This window comes from Rhinoraja longicauda, chromosome 2 (genome assembly GCF_053455715.1).
Source record: "Rhinoraja longicauda isolate Sanriku21f chromosome 2, sRhiLon1.1, whole genome shotgun sequence".
Classification (NCBI taxonomy): Eukaryota; Metazoa; Chordata; class Chondrichthyes; order Rajiformes; family Arhynchobatidae; genus Rhinoraja; species Rhinoraja longicauda.
Window position 1 is genome coordinate 50,899,197 of NC_135954.1, and position 19,932 is coordinate 50,919,128.

Here is a 19,932-nt window from a genome sequence, read left to right on the forward strand (position 1 = left end):
GTTCTGGTCCATCGCGACTTGCGAAGGAAAGTCGGGGTCACCAGTGTAGTGGGTGCGGTCACCGCGGTAATCAGGCCAGACGCCAGGTGAGTAGTTAATATACTTTATTACCTAAGGCACCAAACACCGCACTCAAGAACTCGTGAGTCGACACACCCAAAACCTTTTATAGTCCCAGACCACCTGACCCAAGGGAACTGACCCAGGAAGTGACCTAATCCCTCCCGTCCACTGAGTGCCGAGTGGAATGACCAAGGGAGTGGCCTAGCCCCCGGGCGCCGCCACACTATCTTTCTATTGCTCAAATTATTGTCTATTGTCCTTATAATTTTCCTGCAGCATTTACAGTGTTTTTCAATCTCCATTCATGACACTACAAAATGGCATGCAGTTGTAGCAGAATTACATTGTACCCAGGATGGTCAAAGTCTGGAAAATCTCAAATAACTTCCTTCGCTATGCTCCCCAAAAAAATGAATTCATTCAAGTCCATTAGTATGATCTCCCTTTTGATTGACGATGATTACTTCAGGATTGATCAGGAATCAATCTACCTAGCCCATTTTGCTCAAATGTATAAGTTTGACCATTAAGACTCAAAAAATGGACTGAAAGTTACATGTGTTCTTTCATGAAAATTGAAATGGTAATTTGCAAGTTTTTGCATGTCTATTTGTAATTATACTTAATTTTTTTAAATTCTGAAACTGAACTGATTAATTTGGCGGAGTTTCTGAGACCGAGACTGAAATTGCTTTAGCCATGGTTCATTGCTCATATACTGTAATTTTAGAAAGAATTGTGTGTCTGTTTAAACAAAATGCTTGTTTTCTCATTAGAATACTCCTTGGGCAGTGAGGAATTGAGAGTTATGAGGTACAGGCAAAAAAAATGAATTGAGGTCAATATAGATCTGCCACAATCATATTGAATAGTGGATAGACACAAAATGCTGGAGTAACTCAGCAAAATTTATTGCCCCTTCTATTCAGCCATTTGGTTCCTTTTTCTTAATAGCTCTCATGAGCAAAGAGTAAATTATGGTTTACCCTTTGCAGTCTTTGTGTAATTAATTACAATACTGGCATTTCACATTCATTACCAAGCTTGCTTGTTTCAGAGTTTTAAAGTCTGCTTTAATTTTCAGATAAAGACTGTACCAGCCCATCCTTTTTCACCTGTACAGCAATTTCCAGTAAGTACTTCAAACAAAAAAAAACTGCTTAATAGCCAAGTCTTTTTTAAAGAGTCAACATATTGAATATGCTGCTGGGATATGTTTATAATTTTTCTGCCTTCATTAATCATAACTTTCGTTGTAGTGGATTTTCAAGTGTTATTTATAACTTTTACCAAAAACCTGCTGATGCTTCCTTGCACTGTTTCGCACTACTCTTAATCACACTTCTGCACAGTAGTTGACATTTTTGCCAATGTGGAATCGGGTGTTATTTGTTATTAGTTAACCTCAGCATTCCAAACAATTACATGAAGATGAACTGTAGCTTTCAGATGGAAGCAAGAATGGCGGTGACAAAGAGCAGTTTAAAGATATATAGCTCCAAAATAATGAATGCAGGACAGTTTTCCCACATGGTAGGCTGATCCATAAGATTAAGACGCATGGGATTCACAGTGGCTTGGTTGTACGGATTCAGAACTGGCACACTGATAGAAGACAGAGGATTATGGTGCAAGGACAATATTCAGGCTGGAGGTCTGTAACCAGTGGAGTTCTGTGTGGATCTGTGCTGCTGTTTGTGATATATATAAATGACTTGTTTTTAAATGGGTTAGTAAGTTTGTAGATGACACCAAGATTGATGGGGTCATGGACTGTGATGAAGGCTGTTGAAGTATACAGCGGGATAAAGATCAGTTACTGAAATGGGTGGAGAAATGGCAGATGGAGTTTAAACTGAACAAGTGTGATGTGTTGCTCTGTGGGAAATCAAATGTGAGAGGAAAATATACAAATATACAATTAATGCTTAACGGCATTGATGTATTCAGGGATCTTGGGGTCCAAGTCCATAACTCCTGAAAATGACAACACAAGTGGATAGAGTGGTAAAGTAGGCATATGGTATGCTTGATTTCAAATTGGAGCATTGACTGCAAGAATCAGGAAGTCATGATGCAGCTTTATATGACTTTGGTTGGGATGCAGTTTTGGTCGCCCCATTACAGGAAGGATATGGAGGCTTTGGAAAGGATGCAGGAGATATTTACCAGAATAATGCTTAGTGTTTGGTTATAGAGTCTGTTTCTGTGGTGTACTACTCCATGACTTCAATCTATGACAATCCTGTTGCTTTTACACCCTTCTGCAATATGTTAATATATCCTGTAGCTTATCTGTAAAAATCTGATATTTACTCAGGAGATCCCCTTCCTTCAAGGAAACTCCACTGTATTGTTTTAAGATTTTTTCAGTCATATTATAATTTCTTACAATTATTATCAATTGTTTCCAGGTTGAATTAACAGACAACATATTGCAGTGTTACGACTTCCCACCATCACCTGGAAAATCCTCATCTACAGCTCCTTTGCATGTAGTCAGAGTTCCAAATGACCCATCAAAATCTTCATCAGTGACATTTATACATGCAACTAGGCCTTTGACTAATCCAGGAAAATCATCCTCAACAACTTTGCATGGCATCAGGCATCTAACTGATCCAGGAAAATCTTCATCAGTACTACCGTTGCATGTCACAAGGCCCCTGATTGAACCAGGAGTATCATCATCAGTAACACCTTTGCATGCCACCAGACATCCAAGTGATCCTGGAAAATCATCCACAACACCTTTGCATGCAGTAAGACATATGACTGATCCAGGAGTTTCTACATCCGTAATGCCTTTGCATGCAATTAGGTATCTAAGTGATCCACTCCCACCAGTTCAACATTCCACATCTTCAACAGACAGGTAATGGTTCTCTAATGGAATGTTTGTATTTGCTCATATTTTGTTTTAAAATATATTCAAACATATTTTACATTTAATTACCAGTTCAATATTTTCTAAATTATCGAGTGGTATATTTCACATCGGGTGTAGGCAGATCCTCATTCCAGATCTAACAAAAGAAATCTGTCCTGAAGTCAGAAAACAGGGTTGGCATCCATAATAACCATCTGAGAAAATAATCCAGTTCCAAATTAAGTTGACCAATATAACCCAGTAATTGCATGTGTCCTGAGAGCTTAGATCTTTTATTTATGAAAAATATAATTCAGATAATTGAAAGATTATTGTAAGCTTCTTGGGCATTAACGTGAATGTCTGTGGAAAGCTCTGACCCAATAAGTTTTAAAACCAAAGTGTTAAGTTCAGTTTATTGTCACATGTGCCAATTAAGGTACAGTGAAATTTGAGCCCGAATATACCAATATTTGATTAAGTTAAAATAAAAATTAACCATAAGAAAGCAAGTGAGTTATTCATCTTTTGGTATGACTTACTGTTATGACAAAGCTGGTGAGGATGTAGAAAAGATTTTTCTGGGAGTGAAGGGGTTGAGCTCTTCGAAGAGATTACAGGCTCAAATGTTTTTTGTTGGAATGCAGAGGGATGGCCTTTTGAGGTTTATAAATAGAAAGGGACATGGGTAAGGTTGATGGTAACTTTTGCCCTGGATAGGGACAATTAAAACTAGGGGTTTAAGGTGAGAAGGAAAAATTTAAATGGAGCATGAGGAACCTGTTTTTCCACACAGAGGCTAGTGGGTATATGAAACGAGCTACCAGAGTAAGTGGTTGAGGCAGATACAATTACAGCATTCAAAGGATATTTGGATAGGTACATGGAAAGAAAATGTTCAGAGGGATAGGAACCAAACATAGGCAAAGAAGTCTAGCTCAGTCAACTAGTCAACATGGATGAGTTGAGCCCAAGGGCCTGTTTCCATACTGTATAACTCTCTCTCATTAACCACTTTCTTAGGACCCTAGGTATATATAGTTAAAAATGGAAGACTGCTATTTCTGCTGTCAGGTGCTGTGTTTATCCTATGAAATCATAATATTTAATTAATGACGATATCGTGGAATCCCTCTGAAGCAAATGACAATTTTTTGTTGAAGGTAGACATAAAATGCTGGAGTAACTCAGCGGGACAGGCAGCATCTCTGGAGAGAAGGAATGGGTGACATTTCGGGTGGAGACCCTTCTTGGAGTCAGAAGCCAAAGATATATGAAATAAGTAATAGACTAGAAAATCAAATATTAATATTCCCAGTATAAAATAGTCATGTTGGCATTACTCTACAATGCTCAGTAGTGTAGGATGCATGTGTTAGATTTGTGTTATGAATGGCTTATCCTTTTTTTGTGCAGTGCCGATAATTTGAGGCGTGAGCTGGATCGAGAGAAGATAATGAAACGTCTTTTAATGACAGAACTCTGAAAACGCAGTTTGGATCAAGTGGCAGAACTGGACCAGGGCCTCTGTGTGCCTTTTGTCAGCATTCCTTTTGAATGTCAGACAAAGCAGCTTTGATGTGTGTGGTTTGTTACACTTTCTTCATTGTGATTCATAAAAATACATTTGTTTTTTTTATCACACTGAACTCGATGTTTACATTACTTTCCTGGTATAATCAGGAAGGGCTTGCTTTACAAGGGTCAGCATATGCTTAATCCCTGATACTGCCTCTGTAACCAGTGTCGCCAATGCAACAGTGTGCCAGTTTGTTTTGTTGAAAAGGCCATTCACAACAAATATTACTTCAGTTGTAAGGAAACAAAGTCTGTCTATATTTGCACTACATTTTGAAGAATATTTTCATAGGAATGTGGAAAACAGTCACTTTGTATACCTGGAGCTATTTCTGAGCCACTACATTTCTGAGCCACTACATTTTGTCGATTGGTTTCACGTGAAAGTAAAGTTAAAGTTAAAGTTTAATATGGGAAAAGAAACACTTGAACATAAATTGTATATTCTAAAGCCAAATTAAATGTCTAAATAATAGGATTGAGATTTTTAAAAAGCAGATTTGTTTTTAGCATATTAACGTATTCCCGTAATTTAGTAATCTAGGGTAAATTTAACATCAAGCCACAGGCCTTGGACAAATATTTAACATCAAGCCACAGGCCTTGGACTAAATCATAGAATGTTAATAGCACACAAGAAGAATTTTTGAAACAAGAAAAAAAACCTTTTTAAAAAGTCCTGTGATTGATATATTCTCCAAAAGAAAAGTTGACAAAAGGCCCTGTATTCAGTTTAAACATTTTCTAATACTTATCCAGTAAAACTAGGCAGTTTTGCAGCAGGATAGATTTTTGAACAGTTCAGGTACATTAATTCTGTGGTTTAAATGATAGGATGTAAGCATAAATGATATTTTGGAAATCAAATGTAAAGATTTCTCAAATTAGTTTTTTTTAAAATAGTTTTCTGAACAAGCGCTCAAAGAAATCATTACTATCATTGGGCTATCACATACGTTATTAACACTGATGCAGAATTGTTTAGTGTTATAGTAAGGCTCATAAAACTGCCTCAAATTTCCATTGTTGTTTTCTAACAGTTTACCTGGTCTAGTTTGCTGAGATTTTCTTTGAACAAGGTGTGTGAATGGGTGTTGAAGTCTTCCTTTTGGTCTGCAAAACTTTGGTAGAAACCTCAAATCATAGGTTCCTATCAAAACCTTTGCAGATCATTGGTAGAACCTCTAGAGCAGAGATGCTCAGATGGTGACTCATGAGCTGCATTTGGCTCTTTATAGCTTGTTGTTCTAGTTTAGAAATCTGTCAGTTTTATTAGAATATGAAATGTTATTGTACTAGAGCATAGTAATGAAACCACATTTCCCATTATACACTGCTAATACAAAGACATCAGTTAAAACCAAATCTTTGAAGAATCATTTGCGTTCTCCTTGTGAACTGCCATGTGTTTTTATATTTGGTGGAATCATGCACAGGGTATACAGTAGTTGATGGTGATAGTGAATGTAGCTTCAGAATCACAACTGTGATTACCGTTGCTCCAGAAGAAATTTACAGTGCTGATGTTTTAGGATTATTTGGTTTCCATTAGAATATTCCCCTTTCTCAAATATATGGGGAAATATTCCAGTACTGTGACATCCACTATGAGAACAGTAGACTTATTAAATAGCTCATGAATCATTTTCCAGAAAGATACTGGCTATGTTTTTCAGATAAGTTTGCAGATGCCAGTTAGTGACAACAGAAGGCAAACAAAATATTGTGCTTTTAAATACTTTATTGTAAATAATACACTTTGAGAAAAAAATTGCTGGGATGATTGTTAAAGTGTGTTAAGATGAAATTGGTATATTTAATAATCTAAAATACAAATTGTTCTGCCAGTAGAATCAGAAATTGTGGAGGTTACCAGTGCTTAATAGAAATACTTGCGAAGTGGTAGAATATCACAAAATGATATAATTTAAAACATAAATGTTACAAAATCTATATTTAATTCATCAATTTGGTATTTAATTTACTGGGAGCTGGAGTTCTCTTTTTTATTTCATTTAACAAATTTGAAAGTATTCACTCATATTGCTATACCATGTAAACAAATGTGTTGGAATGGTAAGCATTCATTCGAGTATTTTAATACAAATATATCTCAACCGGTTCATAGATTTTAGATATATTTCAGCTAGATTTAGATTCAGGTTATGTAGATGCTGGTTTAACCCGAAGATAGACACAAAATGCTCGAATAACTCGGCTGGAGGGAAGGAATGGGTGACGTTTCGGGTCGAGACCCTTCCTCAGACTCAAGTTATTGACACAAGTTATTGGACAAAATCAAACACTAACAACATTGGGTATTTTGTGTTTTCAAATGCACAATGTTGTCATTGCTGAATATTTACCTTTACAATTGGTAACCTTCCAATTATGTTATTGTCTTCAAATAGAAAGGTACTACATGAAGTTATGAAGGGATATGACGATGAAAATATCAACAATGCCAAATTTCAGATCTAAAAACAGAAAATGCAAGGGCGTCAATTAACAGAAATGGCTGATCAATCTTTGTTGGGATTTACCTTCGATGCGTATGGTATAATTACATTTCCCCAAATAGCCATCATATTTTGTTAACCCTCTTTATTTCATGTCTATCAAGTCTGAAATTGATATATATTCTGGTTTGTCCATAATCTCTGTAACAATTTTCCCTGTAAAAATTCTGATTACTTTGAATTTAATCTCAAACCCATTTCCCATATTTATAAAAATGAGATCTTTCCGCAACTACTTGTCACATTCTTTCATAATTTTAAACATTTCTGTATATCAACTAATCGCCAATTTTATAATTCTCAATTTTATCAAATATTTCTTCATTTTGGGAATTTTCTTTCCTTCTAGGCTGCATTCTGATGTTCATAGTGTATCTCAATATCCATCTTTCATGAGGCACCTTCATCTTGTGCAGATTTCAAGATTACCTCTAACTTTATATTCTGATGTTAACAAGCCTGAACTTTCTGATGCTAAATCCCACCTAAATTATTAATAGTTCTGAATATGATTAGGATTGATCTATTCTTCATATCCAGAACTCAATGTGTACCTCACTGGCATAATGAAAGGAAAGGTGATCATGAAATTGTTATAAATAGTCCTTTCTAATGGTCAAGATTTACTTGTGCAAACTAGTGAATTCTGTGCAATAAAAATCTGTTCATTGAAATGAAATTTAATTTTATATATTTCGTCTTTTATGGAAGAAGCAAGCTTTCTTTTATAGAAGAAAGAAGCAAGTGATCCACAATTTCACCAAGAGATGAAGGGTCTTTGACCTTAAATGTCAATTCTGTTTCACTTTTCATAGAAGCCATCTGACCTGCTGAATGTTTCAAGCATTTTCTGATTTTAGAATCAACAGTTATTCAATTCCCATTTATTAATGCATGTTTGTACTATTTAATCACAGTAATTAGTAATTACTAGGCAACCATTTCCTTGATCCTCATTAATGCATTCTCATGTCACAGTTTGGAAAGGATTTTGTTTAAAATAGCGATTATTAATATTCATCTCAAATCCACTCAACATTTTAATAACAACCTAAAGATATATTTAAAATGCAGAGATAGATTTATTTAATTCTCAGAAGCATTTTTTTGCTTCTGAAATGAATTAAATATTGTGCTGGTTTCCTTAAAGGAATAGAGTTGAATAAGATGATCAATTTCAATCAGAAATCCTGCATACAATACTCATTATGTTTGGCCAATTATGCATGAGGAAAAGTCCATTTTAGGATGCAACTCTGTAATGCATCCTAAAATTTGTGAATCTTGAGAATTTATGCCTCAGCGCCCAGCTTTGCTTTTGTGGAGCAGTCTTGTCAAGGAATAGGTTTACTCTCTCAAGATTTTACCCAATTGGTCTATTAATTTAGCAAAATTCACAAAATAATCTAGTTTGGTGCCTCTGCAGAATTGGCATTTTTCATCAGAGGTTAGTCAATGTGTAGTTCAAGAAAATGTAAATAATCTCGTGACATTATTAAAAAATAATCAGAATAGTCCTGGAGCCCATGGCAAGATTTTGTTCTACCACAGCAACAAAATACCTGTGTTAATTGATCATACACTGTTAATGAGATTGAGCTTAGTACAAATTTGTTACTGCATTTGTTTCTATCTCAAAAGTTATTCATTCAATATAAAATACTTTGGAATATTTGAGGACATGATAAAACACAAAGTAATTATTTGTGCCATTTCTTGATTGCTTTACTCTTTTTATTGTAAATATATTGGTGCAAAGATTTGCTTTGCAAAGAACATTTACCTTCTGAAATTTATCATCAATCTGCATTTTTGGAGATATCCGATAAACCATGTTTACGTTTTGTTGCTACACAGTTACAGCATGAGCCAATTACTACAAATCTGTGTTCCTATTGAATGGAGGTAAACAAGCAGAGCAAGGATCTGGCAGAAAATTGACAATGTTTATACTCAGAAAAATCATTGGTGACATGATTTATTTTTGAATCAGCCATTCAGTTGACTTCTCAGTAGTGAGTAACACCCTGATAGGCATTTAGAAACATAATTTAGGTTGAAGTACTGTTTATTCTTTAACTATAACATAATTTCTCTAATAACATTAACAAAAATAAGGATACACTCATGTTAATGTGGAATGCTATTAGTTGGCCTGAATGTTAAAAATCAATGTAGTACTATAACATTAAAATTCTATGGTACTTCATATATGTTTTGTAATGATAGACCACTTCAGATCAGTACTAGTTAGACTGCTATCATTGTTAAACAAGCAAAGTAAAACTCTGCAAGCGGCAAAAAAATTTAACTTCAATTTAGCAAAGTGCCAAAAAAACTATTGGATCTTTGCTGCCTCAAAGTTGGTAAAATTATTTAAATATCTCTCAGGCTGATCAGTTAAGGTGCCAAAATGATATGTGATTTGAAAACAATATCAAATTGGTGACTCTGGCGTCATATTTTCTCACATTGTATTGATGTAAAATCTGAAGCTAAAAGTGGCTGCAGGAAGGATTGGTGCGTTGAGTACTGATTTTGTTTTGTGCCGTGATAAATGTTTTTATTGTAAACTATAGATGTTTTCTTTGAGCCTGCGACAGAGCCAAAACATTATAAAATATGGTTAGATCTGAATGATTCAGGAAATTTGTAAAATAGTGTTGATATTTTTGAGAATGTTGCCTTTACTTTCAAGTAACTTTTTTAACTTGTTTTTGAATTAACACAATAAAATATCAACGATTTTGTTAAGTGGAATGTTTACAGTGAAAATAGGCCTTAATATTTGTTAATTTTAAGTAATGACATTTAATAAATCTAGCAATTTTAGAGCTACTGTAAAATACTGTGTATTTCAGCACCCTTGGGTATTAATGAAATTAGAATTTTCGCATGTGTTATCTTGGTATTTCTTAAGTGGAGAATTTTAATGAAATGTGTCAATAATCAGCCTTGAAACAGGATAAATGCTCAGAATTTATTATTTTACTAATGAGGCATGAAGGAACCTGGTTTCACTGATATTGGGAGCTCTCCACTGCAGAATCCAAGCAGCCATTATTTTGTGTACAAGCCTTCACAGTTAATCAGCAGGCTTTTTGACTGTGGATAGCACAACTCATAAACTTCAGGCCCTTCTAATCTGATATGTACATAAGAATATATCTCTTCCTCCATAAAGGGTTATCCTCTATTTGACTGGCAAGCATATAGTATAACCTGCCCTTGCATAGTCCGTAACCATTTTCTTTCTCCTTCTCGGTAACCTGAAGTCAATGGTGATTAATGATGGTCAGCAGAGGTTGGCAATATGTGCACAGAACCATCTAAACTGGCGTCCAAATTTATGTAACACATTTACCCACTGAGCCATTGACAGCCTCAAGATTTAATTTAACTGAAACTTTTTAATAAGTAGCCCACAAATTGTTGGAGGTAAAGTTCAATGTCATTTATATTTGGTATTTACTTTAAATCACAGTTAAATACAGTCAGAACATAAGGTTTTGTATTTAGTTTCTTAATGTGCACAATGTTCTGTACTGTTATTTCCACTGTAGTAAAGTTTCACAGTAAATCAATGGGTCATTTGTTATTAAAATGTTAAGGAAGGAATGATGCTCAACTCCTCAAAAGTAGAATATTTCTACAGGGAAAGAATATTTAAGTTGAGCTTCCTTAGACATTCTAACACACTGTATGTAAGCTTTAGAAATGTTTTCTTTTAAATTGATATATTTTTATTTATTGTTTTCATTGGAAACTAATTCTCGAGGGATGGTACTTGAATAATTTTTGACAGAAATTGTAAAATATGAATATTGAATTGTACATCACGACGGTTGTACCTGATTGATGAATTTTTGGTGGGGTTGCATTTTCAGAATGATGTTTGAAAAGAGTAATTTATATCTGTGGTGCCATAATGAAACTTCTCTTTGTTAAATCAGGAAGCCTGTAACTTCTCTCCATGTGATATTAGTCTTGTGCTGCTTTTATGACTAGTTATTTAGCACTTAATGGTTATGTCGACGACTATTGTGCAATTCCTGCATCAAATATTGTACCAACCCTACAAATTAGCATTGTGGTACACTGCTGCTAATAGCATTTATTTATGTGTGCTGATCAATGCTGATTATGCACAACCTTGTACCAATAAAATGTTCTAAAATCTGAATACAGTCATCCTATTTTATTCATGTAGAGCATTGAAATAACCAGAAAAAAATCATTTGTTTGCTGCAAGTCACTCCAACTATGGTATTCAAAAGAAGGAAACATTCTTCGTTGTAGAAGCATGCAAGAGGAATTTATTTGATCAATTTTCATTTATCCCATAATATCCAAACTAAATTCATTCCTACTGAGGCTGAAGTTCTCATCATTCTTCTCCTGATTACCCGTCAAAGCAACACTAACAAATAACAAACCCTCCTTGGACAATAACTAAGACTAATTGACTTGCCCCCTTGTTTAGTTTAATTTAGTTCGGAGATACAACACGGAAACAGGCCCTTCGGCCCACCGAGTCCGCACCAACCAGCGATTCCCGCACACTAACACTATCCTACACACACTATGGACTAGGGACAATTTACATTTAAACCAAGCCAATTAACCTACAAACCTATAGGACTTTGGAGTGCGGGAGGAAACTGAAGATCTTGGAGAAAACCCATACGGCCATGGGGAGAACACACAAACTCCGTACAGACAGCACCCGTAGTCGGGATCGAACCCAGGTCTCTGGCACTGTAGGCGTTGTAAGGCAGCAACTCTACCACTGTGCCCTTGGTTAATATTTATTAAATATTTGGATACAATTAGTAGCAGTGACCGTTTTTTGAACATAATTTCTTGGGCTTCTAGAAATTAAATTTGACTGGAAATGCTATTAACATTTATAAAAAAGTAAATAAGAAACCAAAAAGAGAGCCTGAGCGTAGGGATGGAAGATGTGGTAATGTTTGAAAATGAATACTGATTGTTTTCATAAGAAAATATATTGAAGTTAAGGAAGTGTGAAATATTGGATATAATAAACACAGGAAACATTGAGGTCTTGTATGTTTAATGAGAAAATTTGTCAGGCCCTTAAAAGTGAGGAGGAAAATAGTGACCAATATTTTCATGTCTTTAGTGACAATTATAGAATTCATAGAATTGCAAAAGCACAGGGAATGGGCCATCAATTCATTTAGACCCCTTTCCCTGTTTCCCCAATGCCCTGGAAATTATATTCCCTTGTGCCTATCCAATTCCTTTTGGAAATACCTATTTGATTCCAGTTCAGCAGACACTAAGTTCCAGAACAAACTACTTTCTACTTGGAAAAATCATCGCCGTCTTTTAGCATCATTTTGAATCTGTATGCCCTGGTCTTTGAATCTTTTATTTGTCGGAAACCCCTCTCTTGTACCACCAACCCCACTATTGCACAATGGGTGCAGTGTGTACCAACCACAAAATGCACATGCAGTCACTCAATCAGGCTACTCTGTCAGCACTTCCTAAACCCTTGACCTCTACCAACAAGATGGACAAAGGCAGTAGGAATATGGGAACACCATGACTTACAGGATCCCCTAATTAAATACGATTCCGATTTAGAAGTGTATTGTCAGTACTTCATTACCATTTTAACTCAAAGCACTCTTCATAAGTTCACGTTATAGGAGTAGAATTAGGCTATTCGGCCCATCGAATCTACTCTACCATTCAATCATGGCTGATCTCTGCCTCCTAATCCCATTTTCCTGCCTTCTCACCATAACCCTTGACACCCATTCTAATCAAAAATTTGTGTATCTCTGCCTTAAAAATATCCACTGACTTGGCCTCCACAGCCCTCTGTGGCAATGAGTTCCACAGATTGACTACCCACTGACTAAAGAAGATCCTCCTCACCTTTATAAAAGAGTGCCCTTTAATTCTGAGGCTATAACCTCTGGTCCTCAACTCTCCCACAAGTGGAAATATCCTTTCCACATCTACTCTTATCTATGCCTTTCATTATTCTGTGTGTCAATGAGGTCCCCCCTCAACCTTCTAAACTCCAGCGAGTAGAGGCCCAGTGCTGTCAAGCGCTCATCATAAGCTAACCCACTAATTCCTGGAATCATTCTTGTAAACTTCTGGACCCTCTCCAGAGCCAGCACATCCCTCCTCAGATATGAGACCCAGATCTGCTCACAGTACTTGAAATGCGGCCTGACAAGCGCCTTATAGAGCCTCAGCATTACATCTCTGTTTTTGTATTCCTGTCCATGTGATATAAATGCAAGCATTGAATTTGCCTTCCATATTACTGATTTGACTTACAAATTAACTTTTTGGGAATCCTGCACCAGCACTCCCAAATCCCTTTGCACCTCCGATTTCTGGATTCTCTCTCCATTTAGAAAATAATCTACACCTTTATTATTTTTTATCAAAATGCATGACTCCGCACTTTGCTCCACTGAATTTCATCTGCCACTTCTCTGCCCACTCTCCTAACCTGTCCAAATCCATCTGCAGAGTTCTTGCTTCCTCTGCACTGCCTGCCCCTCCTCCACCTATCTCAGCATCATCTGCAAACTTGGCTACAAAGCCATCAATCCCCTTATCCAAATCATTAATATACAACATGAAGAGAAGCGGCCCCAGCACCGACCCTTGTGGAACTCCACTAGTCAATGGCCGCCAACCTGAAAAAGTGCCTTTTATTGCAACTCTTTGCCTTCTACCATCCAGCCAACCAACCTGCTATCCATGTTAGTATTTTCCCTTTAATACCATGGGCTCTCATCTTCCCTAGCAGCCTGATGTATGGCTCCTTATCAAAGGCCTTCTGAAAATTTAAGTAAACAACACCTACAGCCTCTCCTCTGCCCTGCTATTAACTCCCTCAAAGAACTCCAGCAGATTTGTCAGGCAAGATCTTCCCTTCACAAAACCATGCTGACTTTAGCCTATTTTATCGTGAACTTCAAAGTACTGCATAACGTCATCCTTTATAATTGACTCTAAAATCTTATCAAAGACCTAAGTCAGGCTAACCAGCCTATAGTTTTCACTCTTTTGCTTCGTGCCCTTCTTGTACAGCGGGGTGATATTTGCAATTTTCCAATCTTCAGGAACCACTCCTAATTCTAGTGATTCTTGAAATATCACAACTAATGGCTCTACAATCTCTGACGCCACCTCCTTCAGAAACCTGGGGTGCAGTCCAGGTGACTTATCCACCCTCAGACCTTTTAGTTTTCCTAGCAACTTCTCCTTAGTAATAGCCGCTCCACTAACTTCCACCCCCTGACTCTCTAGGATTGCAGGCACACTGCTCGTGTCTTCCACTGTGAAGACTGATGCAGTAAAGTTATTCAATTTCTTTGCCATTTCTTGATTTCCCATTATCACTTCTCCTGCATCATTCTCCAGTGGCCCAACGCCCACTCTTGCCTCTTTTTTTACTTTTTATATATCCATAGAATCTCTTGCTATCCTCTTTTATATTATTGGCTAGCTTACTTCATCTTTTCTCTCCGTATTGCCCTTTTAGTTACCTTTTGTTATTCTTTAAAAACATCTCAATTATCTGGCTTCCCACTAATCTTTGCAATGTTATACAGAATGCCTTTTCTTTTGCTTTTATGTTGTCTTTGACCTCCCTTGTCAGCCATGGTCGTCTTATTCTCCCCCTGGAATCTTTCTTCCTCATATTCTTCTTTTCCAACAGCTCTATGGCAATATCTTCACCAGAGTGGCTGCATTGGGTCAAAAAGACAGTGCAGATGGAAATAAATCACACAAAGTCCATGGTTTGCCTTTAGAATAAACTCTTCATAACATGTTGTCCAACTTGGGACAATTCATCCTTGGACAGATGGTTTCGGATCCATCTGTAAATGTAAAACTTTACATTATTTTTATACTGTTCCTTGTTTCCCCCCCCCCCCCCCCCCCCAATTATCTCTACCCTGATTTTGCTGCTCTATGCACTCACGACATAAGCTGTGTGCAGTTCCATATCTGGTTAAGTACAATGATAAATACCCACTCTGGTGTCTGTGTACTAGTTGCTAAGGGGTATCTAGGCGTGGGTTCACTATAGATCACTTTAGCTGAGATTGAGACTGGTATTATGCAGTTCAACCTGTTTTCCAGGAAGCCTTATGAATTATCCCACTGCTTCACTTTACAGTTCCATTTCTTCGCCTTGACTAAGTAAATGGTCACAATGGCCATCGATTTGCACCACTCCTGATTGATCAAGGATTTGGGGGGATCTTGGTATATGTCCATTTCTTCCCCAATTTAGAAATCTTTCAGGATGGCTTACATAGCATAAAGTTCACACATAATTCCCCAAGTTTATTTCAATTATGGTTCTTTATAGAGTCATATAAACAGGACCTTCCACCCAACATGTTCTAGGTACATTAGTTCCACCTGCCTGCGTTTCGTCCATATCCCTTTAAACCTGTCCTATCCATGTACCTGTCCAATTGTTTCTTAAACATTGCAATAGCCAACTAACCCCTCTAATAGCTCATTTCATAAACCAAGCACCCTTAGTGTGAATAGGTTACTCCTCAGATTCCTATTAAATCCTTTCCCCTTCACCTTAAACCTATGTCATCTTGTCCTTGATTCCTCTACTCTGGGCAAGAGACTCTGTGTCCACCTAATCTATTCCTCTCATGATTTTATACACCTCCATAAGATCACCCCTCATCCTCCTACACTCAAAGGAATAGAGTCCCAGACGACTCAACCTCTGCCTGCAGCTCAGACCCTTGAGTCCTGACAACAACCTCGTAAATCTTCTCGGTACCTTTACCATCTTCACAACATGAATAGCCATGATCCTAATCTATCATACCTATACCTGTAACAACAATATGATCATCAGAGCTATTGGTATCCCTAACTGCACTATCACTACCACTAGGACGTAGGATACATTGTAACTCAGTGTTAGCATTTAATCCCCAGTTCCAAGTTTCCACCAAAATGGTTTCTTATATATCTCTTCCCTTGCATGACCATGTCCCATGAATGTGTTTGTTCTCCAAGGTGGAGTGTGTCAGTACTCATGGGGAGAAGGAGGAGGTGGCGGCAAAGGTGGAGGGAGGAGGGGGTAGTGTGGATCCCTGGCTTCCGACCTTCGGGTCGCCACTTCCTCCTTCTCCCCCGGAGTCACCGACCTACTCCACATTGGAAGCGAGAGCAGATGCGAGGGAAGGGAGCCCCCCAGAGACCAGGGGGGTACATTGAAACACAAAGTGCTGGAGTAACTCAGCCGACTGAATCAGTCTGAGGAAGGGTCCTGATGTCGCCTATCGGTGTTCTTCAGAGATCCTGACCCGCTGAATTATTTTGTGTCTTTTCGGTGGGTGAAGAAGGGCTCGCTCGTGCACCTTGCAAGTCAGGAGTGGGATCAGAAACCAGGGCTCTAAATAGGTAGGGAGATAGTGCGAGTCAGGGATGGGTCAGCAGGTCCATCCGCTATATCCGACATCTGTTATAAGGATAGGAAAAAAAACTGCAGATGCTGGTTTAAATCAAAGGTAAACACAAAATGCTGGAGTAACTCAGCGGCTCAGGCAGCATCTCAGGAGAGAAGGAATTGGTGATGTTTTGGGTCGAGACAACTTCTTCAGTCTGAAGAAGGGTCTCAACCTGAAATGTCACCCATTCCTTCTCTCCTGAGATGCTGCTTGAGCCGCTGAGTTACTCCAGCATTTTGTGTCTACCATCTGTTAAAACGGGCATACTTTGAAGCTACAATGATATGATCATCCTAAAATGTAGGCAGTTAGTAGATGAGTGGCCAACAGGAAAGGTAAAGGGAGCAGGCAGAGAGTGCAGGAATCTCCTGTGGCCAATCCCATCAAACAATTGCACCCCTTTGGATACTGATGGAGGGGATGACTATAGAGAAAGCAGTAGCAGCAGATCTGGGACTGAGGCACTGAAGGGCAGGATGAATTCAGACAGGACTATATTGATAGGAGATGCTTAGAGGAACAGACAAGAGATACCGTGTTCGCAAATGGTACGGTGCGTTGCTCCCTGGTGCTGGGATCCAGGATGTCTCGACACTGCACTGCGTCAATAGCAAGAATGTCCTCCCTCAAATTAGGAGACCAAAACTACACACAATACTCCAGGTGTGGTCTCACCAGGGCCCTGTACCTCTTTGGAGGTACCAAAGGACCTCTTTGCTCCTATACTCAACTCCTCGCGTTATGAAGACAAACATGCCATTAGCTTTCTTCACTGCCTGCTGTACTTGCATGCTTACTTTGTGACTGATGTACAAGGACACCCAGGTCTCTCATTGCATTTCCCCTTTTCCTAATCTGACACCATTCAGATAATAATCTGCCTTCTTGTTCTTGCCACCAATGTGGATAACCTCACATTTATCCACATTATACTGCATCTGCCATGTATCCGCCCACTCACACAACCTATCCAGGTCATCCTGCATCTTCATAGCATCCTCTTCACAGTTCACACTGCCACCCAGCTTTATGTCATCTGCAAATTTGCTAATGCTACTTTTAATTCGTTCATCTAAATCATTAATATACATTGTAAAAAATAGCTGTTGTCCCAGCACCGAGCCTTGTGGCACTCCATTAGTTACTGCCTGCCATTCTGAAAGGGACCCGTTAATTCCTACTCTTTGTTTCCTGTCTGTCAACAATTTTCTATCCATGTCAGTACCCAACCCCCAATACCATGCGCTCTAATTTTGCCCACTAATCTCCTGTGTGGGACCTTATCAAAGGCTTTCTGAAAGTCCAGGTATACTACATCCACTGACTCTCCTTCATCCATTTTCCTAGTTACATCTTCAAAAAATTCCAGAAGATTAGTCAAGCAAGATTTCCCCTTCATAAATCCATGCTGACTTGGACCGATCCTGTTACTGCTATCCAAATGCGCTGTGATTACATCTTTAATAATTGACTCTAGCATCTTCCCCATCACTGATGTCAGGCTAACTGGTCTATAATTCCCTGTTTTCTCTCTCCCTCCTTTCTTAAAAAGTGGGATAACATTAGCTATCCTCCAAACCACAAGAACTGATCCAGAATCTATAGAACATTGGAAAATGATCACTAATGCGTCCATGATTTCTAGAGCCACCTCCTTGAGTACCCTGGGATACAGACCATCAGGCCCAGGGATTTATCAGCCTTCAGCCCCATCAGTCTACCCAACACCATTTATTGACTAATGTGAATTTCCTTCAGTTCCTCCGTCACCCTAGATCCTCTGTCCCCTAGTACATCTGGGAGATTGTGTCTTCCTTAGTGAAGACAGAACCAAAGTACCTGTTCAACGCGTCTGCCATTTCCTTGTTCCCCATAATAAATTCACCTGTTTCTGTCTTCAAGGGACCACATTTGTCATAACTAATCTTTTCCTCTTCACATACCTAAAGAAGCTTTTATTATCTTGGCTAGCTTACCTTCGTACCTCATCTTTTCTCTCCGTATTGCCTTTTAAGTTACCTTCTGTTGTTCTTTAAAAGTTTCCCAATCCTCTGGCTTCCCGCTCATCTTTGCTATGTTATGCGTCTTCTCTTTTAGTTTTATACTGTCCTTAACTTCCCTTGTCAGCCAAGGTCACCTCTTACTCCCCTTAGAATCTTTCTTCCTCTTTGGAATGAAATGATCCTGCATCTTCTAGATTATTCCCAGAGAGAGGGGGGGGGGGGGGAGAGGGAAGGGGGAAGAGAGAGAGAGCAAGGGAGGGGGGGGGGTGAAGGGGAGATGGAAGTGAGGGAGGGGGAGTAGAGACAGAGGGGGAGGGGGAGAGAGAAGGGGAGGAGAGAGAGAGGGGGAGGAGAGAGAGAGAGAGGGGGGGAGGGGGGGAGAGAGAGAGGGGAGAGAGAGGGGGAAGGGGGGAGGGAGGGAAGGGAGGAGAGAGACGGGGAGAGAGAGCGAGAGGGGGGAAGGAGGATAGAGGCGGGGGGGTGGGGGTGAGAGCGAGGGGGAGAGAGAGAGAAGGGGTGAAGGAGGGAGGGAGGAGAGAGGCGGTGGGGGCACACTGACGGCTGCTGCAGGCTGGGCATGGGCACTGCGCGTGTGCGCGGCGCAGGGGCTCCAGGACTGCGAGGACGAGCCATGGGGTGTTTAAAACAAACAGGTCCGGGGCAAGCGTGTCGCTGCGCGATGCTCACATCGACGTTGGCTGTGCCCGGCCTGCCCAGCCGTCCCTCCCTTCGTTGGATGCCCGGCGGTACCATGTCGGCGATGTTGGCGGTGGTCGCCTCTCTGCTCGCCTGCGCTGGTGCGGGCGAGGAAGCCGCCCCGGGGAGCGGGGTGGCGGGGGAGCAGGAGCTGGAGGAGCCGGGCAGAGTATCCTGGGAAGAGCTGGAGAAGAGCGGCGTCGCCGACAGGCACCAGGAGTCCTACAGCACGTTTGCGGCGGAATTGTTGGAGCCGCGCTACTGGGGGGATGAAGGTTGGTGCAGTCGTTTCATTGTAACGAAGAGAGTAAGAAAGAAGATATAATTCCCCGCGTCAATATTTGCAGTTCCCACTTGTGATCTGTGTACTTAATTGCTCTATTTCGGCAGGTTGTAACTGATGCTCTGTTTCAGCACCATGGGAAGTGACATTTTCAACCATCACAGTTTATTATCCTGAACAGTCGCTGTTCATCGCTTGGGTGTTTTGCCTCGAGGTTTCTGTCAAATTTTCATTTCGGTCACGTTGATCTTGTTAATTATCACTCGCATCCTTTCTAAACACGGTGCTTGCCAAAACATCTTTGTGGGTTCACAAACTGAAAAGACGGGTACTATCTTGCAAAAAAAAAGTATCAATTAATACCTGTAAAGATGTGAAATAAGGAAAACTTACCAGTTGGTAACACCAGTGGGGATGAAGATCC

At 39.2% G+C, this 19,932-nt stretch overlaps 2 protein-coding genes across 2 annotated transcripts in view; both read left to right on the top strand.

The window, feature by feature from the left end:
- Nucleotides 1–11,185, top strand: part of LOC144604466 (band 4.1-like protein 4B) — a 211,074-nt gene extending 199,889 nt beyond the window's left edge. The window contains exons 23-25 of the mRNA XM_078418926.1: nucleotides 1,148–1,195; nucleotides 2,478–2,938; nucleotides 4,349–11,185. Coding sequence (XP_078275052.1) covers nucleotides 1,148–1,195; nucleotides 2,478–2,938; nucleotides 4,349–4,418 — 579 coding nt within the window. The 3' untranslated portion in view covers nucleotides 4,419–11,185. The remainder of the gene's footprint in view (nucleotides 1–1,147; nucleotides 1,196–2,477; nucleotides 2,939–4,348) is intronic.
- A 7,888-nt stretch (nucleotides 11,186–19,073) lies between these two features.
- Nucleotides 19,074–19,932, top strand: part of frrs1l (ferric-chelate reductase 1-like) — a 29,722-nt gene continuing 28,863 nt past the window's right edge. The window contains exon 1 of the mRNA XM_078418939.1: nucleotides 19,074–19,500. Coding sequence (XP_078275065.1) covers nucleotides 19,107–19,500 — 394 coding nt within the window. The 5' untranslated portion in view covers nucleotides 19,074–19,106. The remainder of the gene's footprint in view (nucleotides 19,501–19,932) is intronic.